The 5,895-nt window shown below is 41.6% G+C and overlaps 1 protein-coding gene across 1 annotated transcript; it reads left to right on the top strand.

Moving 5' to 3' along the window:
• The first annotated feature begins 253 nt into the window (after nt 1–253).
• Nucleotides 254–2,140, top strand: LOC106081048 (uncharacterized). Its single transcript, XM_013242736.2, has one exon. The coding sequence runs from the start codon at nt 254–256 to the stop codon at nt 2,138–2,140; it is 1,887 nt and encodes a 628-aa protein (XP_013098190.2).
• The last annotated feature ends 3,755 nt before the right edge of the window (nt 2,141–5,895 follow it).

Genomic DNA, 5,895 nt, shown 5'->3' with positions numbered 1-5,895 from the left:
TACAACTTCAACCGATGCACTCATCCCACTGCAAAGAGACATAAATAAATGAGGCTCTGCATTTTTAAACTTTTCATTATCAGATGACACATTGCAGCAGACAGAGCTGAGTCAAAAGAAAAATTAGTTGTAAATAGTCAAGCGTTTGATTGATGGTCTTTTGACCATCCACAAATTACATGACATAAAAGTCTTACTGATGTCAAGCAATTGACTATTAAGTCCGTTGACGTTAACACAATCGGTTGTCATCATGGCTCTGGATAGCGCCATTGCCCTGCTGATACTCTCTTCGAATATTGCCAGTAATCACAAACAGCAACCCCAGCCTCAGATGGTCAATAATAGCTTTGTCATTGAGATTGTGAGCAGCATTCATGAACTCTATCACTTCAAGAATTTCGTTTTCTACATATCGGAACGTCTGGCTCTAGACACAGAGATTTCGAATGATTTCTTTCATGACTTTTGGGAAACTTTTCCCACAGTGCCATCGATGTTGATGATCAACAACAACCAGAGTATGGCTGGCTTTCTGAGTACGCCTTCGTTGTGTTTGGTACTGACCACAGGATTCGATGATCCCATTATGAAGTTGGCCTCGGTGGGCATGAGAGGGGTACGTTTTCTCAAGACCATATTCATATATTTTCCCATTCTCTCATCGGAGGCATATAACTTGAAGGACAACAATCGCTTCACTGAGGGCATACGACGCTTATATGCCTGGATATGGCGCAAGCAGTTCATCAATTGCCTGCTGGTGACAGTGGACAATAACATCTTCATACACGAGCCCTATCCCACTCTCCAAATAATCAATGTGACCTCCAAGTGGAACAGTTCTACTTTCTTTGTGGATTACAGCACCGATTTCAAAGGCTATGCCATTGAATCTCCCGTACGCTATGATTTGCCGCGAGTATTCTTTATGACCGGCCCCCGCTATGGCCTGGGCAAGAAGCAACCCCATCTAAGTGGAGTATCGGGAATATTGTTCATGGTCTTCGTTAACTACATCAATGCCAGCTACGACGAAAGCGAAATCGATGGTAATGAAGATGACCCGGTGAATCTGCTGGAAATTATAAACATGATAGAGCTGAAAGAGCTGGAGATCAGCATGAATTCGTATACGGGAATACTTGGCTTAAACATCGGCTCCAGCTATCCCATAGGCATCAATGACTGGTGCATGATGGTGCCCTACCGCAACGAAACACCTGCCCACATGTATCTGCAAAGGAGTTTCCGCTCCTACACCTGGTATCTGATGTGCTTTAGCGTTTTCTACATAGCGTTGGGCCTTTGGCTAAGCACTCCGCCGTCCAGACGTGATATCAGTTTGTCCCTTTTACAGGCCATATGCTCGATGGTGATGATCTCCCCCATGAGAATCTTAAATGTGTCAAGCGCCCGCATTCGTTTCTTGTTTGTGCTGCTCTTCATCATGGGTTTCTTCATCACCAACTTGTATCTGACCAAAATGGCCAGTTTTCTGACAGCCTCGCCGGAGGTACCACAAATCAATACAGTGCAGGATGTCATCGATGCCAAATTGCCCATCATGGTAGCCACCCATGAGTATGAGATCATGATGTCGAAGAATTTTCCTGCAGAGTTCATGGCTCTAATGGTGCCAGTGAGCAAAGGTGAAATGGACAAACATCGCGATAAATTCAACAACTCCTTTGGCTATAGCATTCAGTCGGATCGTTGGGATTTTCTTAACATTCAGCAACGCTTTATGAAGAAGCCCATGTTTCACCTTTCTGAGATGTGTATGGGACCCTTCTATCACATTTTTCCCATGCAAAAAGATTCACATTTGACCAAGCCCCTGCAGAAATTCATAATGACAGCCTTTCAATTTGGCCTGATGTCCTATTGGAACACTGAGGCTTTTGCTGATGCCCTCTATCTGGACTATGTGACCATCATTGTGGAAGAGGACATCGTTTTGCCATTGAGTCTGACATTTTTCCGTTCAATTTGGATGGTATGGTGGTTTGGTTTGCTACTCTCTGGTCTGGCCTTCAGTTTGGAGGTTAAATGGCATCTTTTACAGAGGAGCAGAGAAAGCTTGAAGAATTTCTACCTACATTTGAGAACGGGTAAATGGTTGAAAGTTAAAAATTAAACTCATCTATGAAATTTTGAAAATTTTCCAAAAAAAAATAATTTATGAAATATTAAATATTTTTTTCTCATTTCTTCATTTGCGATCTCTTTACAAAAGAAAAATTAAGCAAATTTTATTTTGTTTCTATTAAGAATAAAATAAACCCCATTTTAAAAAGACATACGGCATATGTTTTGCGGTATAATGTATTGGGCTGGCTACGGAGCTGACGATTTCGAAGCTGGCCAAGCTTCATCTTCGGTAGGCTTTGTACAAAAAAGATTACATACTTCCATCACTCACAAATTAGTGAGCTGTGCAATGGTTGAAGCATGGGGTTTCACCCCATGCTTCAAGGACAAACTATTAGACGACTGACGATCAGCAATCAATGGAAGTTTGTGAAGATTTGCAAAGTAGCACTCCGAAGAAATGTTTAATCGCACCTATAAAAGTGCTGAGTCAATCGATTGCAGTGATTCAAAATCACCTCAGATAATATCAAGTGATGTTAAAACTGCATGTGACGATACCAAAACTTATGATTTATTCAAATATCTTCTCTCTGAGAATAAGTTTCAATTTTACTCTCATGAGAACAAACTCAACCGAAGATTTAAAATTGTTATGTACGGCTCGGATGGTAAATCAGCGGATGAGGTGAAAACTGAACCGATTGCCTGAGGTGAAATTGGTCATTCAGCAATATAAGAACTATTAAGACTCTCTGTTTATTTGGGTTTACAGCAGAGAGTAAAATCTCTCTCTAGAACAATTATTAAATGGGATTACCAAAGAAAACAAAAAACAAAATAATCCAGTGCCTCAAATGTTTGGATATGGTGAGCGATATTGTTTTCCGAACCAAAGGTCTGGAGCATTCTTTGGTGACTGTCTTTGCTGATTTTATTAAGAATGAGAACTCTACTAAAGAGTGAGACACTGAAGACAGAGAGTGCGTTGAGTAGATTATTAAAAAAAAACGACCCCCATTCAGTGCTTGGTTGTATTTTTATCTCGAATTCCTCGCAGCAACAGTGGGATATGAGAAATAACTCGCTGCACACTGAGTCATATGAAAGCGTCTCGCTGTCATTCTCAAAAGATAAACTGATCACACAAATCGTTGTTGTGTCTGTCTCATATTAAACAAGTAAAAGCGTGCTAAGTTCGGCCGGGCCGAATCTTATATACCCTCCACCATGGATCGCATTTGTCGAGTTCTTCTCCCGGCATCTCTTTTTAGGCAAAAAAAAAAGGATATAAGAAAATATTTGCTCTGCTATTAGAGCTATATCAAGATATGGTCCGGTTTGGACCACAATTAAATTATATGTTGGAGACCTGTGTAAAATGTCAGCCAATTCGAATAAGAATTGCGCCCTTTGGGGGCTCAAGAAGTAAAATAGAGAGATCGATTTATATGGGAGCTGTATCGGGCTATACACCGATTCAGACCATAATAAACACGTATGTTGGTGGTCATGAGAGAATTCGTCGTACAAAAATTCAGGCAAATCGGATAAGAATTGCGACCTCTACAGGCTCAGGAAGTCAAGATCCCAGATCGGTTTATATGACAGCTATATCAAGTTATGAACCGATTTGAACCTTATTTGATGCAGATGTTGAAAGTAAGAATAAAATACGTCTTGCAAATTTTGAGCCAAATCGTATAGGAATTGCGCCCTCTAGAAGCTCAAGAAGTCAAGTCCCCAGATCTGTTTATATGACAGCTATATAAGGTTATGAACTGATTTAAACCGTAATTGGCACAGTTGTTGGATATCATTACAAAATACTACGTGCAAAATTTCATTCAAATCGGATAAGAATTAAGCACTCTAGAGGCTCAAGAAGTCAAGACCCAAGATCGGTTTATATGACAGCTATATCAGGTTATGGACCGATTTGAACCATACTTGGCACAGTTATTGGATATCATAACAAAAAACACGTCGTGCAAAATTTCATTCCAATCGGACCGATATGGCCTATTTACAATACCAACCGACCTACACTAATTAAAAGAATTTGTGCAAAATTTCATGCGGCTAGCTTTACTCCTTCGGAAGTTTGCGTGCTTTCGACAGACAGACGGACGGACATGGCTAGATCAACATAAAATGTCGCGACGATCAAGAGTATATATACTTTATGGGGTCTTAGACGAATATTTCGAGTAGTTACAAACAGAATGACGAAATTAGTATACCCCCCATCCTATGGTGGAGGGTATAAAAAAACAACCCCCATTCAGTGCTTCGAGATAGTATTTTTTATCTCGAATTCATTGCAGCTACAGTGAGATATGAGAAATAACTCGCTGCACACTGAGTCATATGAAAGCGTCTAGCTGTCATTTTCAAAAGATGAACTGATCACACAAATCGTTGTTGTGTCTGTCTCATATTAAAAAATCTACGCGTGTGTGTGTGTGTATACCCATGCTTTTGTCAAATCAACCACGTTGCCTTTGAGCGAATTTCTTACTAAGAAAGCAGACGAAGCAAAATGTCTGAAGCAAAATATACCCCGTTGTACAATGTGCACTCGCTGAAAACTGAATCTATTTCCTATTTTGCATTCAGTCATCTCGTTGCCTTCGCTTCTTCTTATCTGTTTAACTCAGTTCTCAATTGTCTCTTTACAATATTGTAGTCTTAGGCGATCAATTTAGATCCTAAAACTCTCTATGGTTGGTAGTGTGTCCTATTACGGATGCTGACTGAGGTGAGATTTGAACCCTTCTGATACGCAGAAGATGTTATAGTCCATCTAAGGGGTAAAAATCCGAACAAGCTATGCAGAAGGGCTGAAAGGGTCTTGCAGATGGCACACGACTGGGCTGGACCTAGGGGTCTCAATGTTAACTTAGAGAAGACTGAATTATGCCTGTTCACGAGGAAGTCGAAGGTGGGCCAATTTTAAGCATCACGTTTTTTTCAACGAAACGATTTCGATATCTGACATGGTCAAATACCTAGGTGTGATCTTGGACAGGAAACTGAATTGGAAGTATCATATTCAGGAGCGTACCGAAAAGGCTCACAGTTTTTGGGCGCTATGTAGACGAGCCATAGGCTCGAAACGGGGCCTGAATCCGAGGATAGTCCACCGGCTCTGCAGGAGCGTGATTAGACCAATACTTACTTACGCCTCAGTAGTTTGGTGGACTGCTATGGAGAAAAAGTGCAACATAAGGACCATACAACAGGTTCAGGGAACATGTTGTCTTGGCATAGGCGGAGCGATGAGGACCACGCCCACGAGGGCATTGGAGACTATTATAGATATCCAACCCATGGACATACAGATTAAGCGTAAGACAGCTACTGCGACTATGAGACTTAAGGCGATGGGAGAATGGATTGAGGATGGGAGCAGCTCTTACCATCGCGGTATAATCGATTCAACGATAGAAAACCTGGAAGCAAGGGAAGAGGTTTCCGATCGGACACCTGAGATGATCCTAGAGGTCGAGTGCGAGGCACTGCTGCCATCGGCACAGTCTTGGATTGACCGAACCCTAGTATTGCCATCTGGAAGATCATGCTACTCGGATGGATCAAAGCTAGAGGGCAGAATGAGAACCCAGGGCTGAGATCTGTTTTAGACTGCCTGACCATAATACTGTCCTACAGGAGGAGGCCGATCATGGAATGCGTGAGGTGGTGTGGCGATAACACGAGGACGTCGAGTGTGAACATCTGAACAACTGAAAGTAAAATTGCCATAAGAGCAATAACAACCAGGATGGTGAGGTCACGAAT

The sequence above is a fragment of the Stomoxys calcitrans genome, chromosome 5 (genome assembly GCF_963082655.1).
Source record: "Stomoxys calcitrans chromosome 5, idStoCalc2.1, whole genome shotgun sequence".
Taxonomy (NCBI): Eukaryota; Metazoa; Arthropoda; class Insecta; order Diptera; family Muscidae; genus Stomoxys; species Stomoxys calcitrans.
Note: the sequence above shows the minus strand (reverse complement) of the source record. Positions and strands in the feature narration are given on the sequence as shown.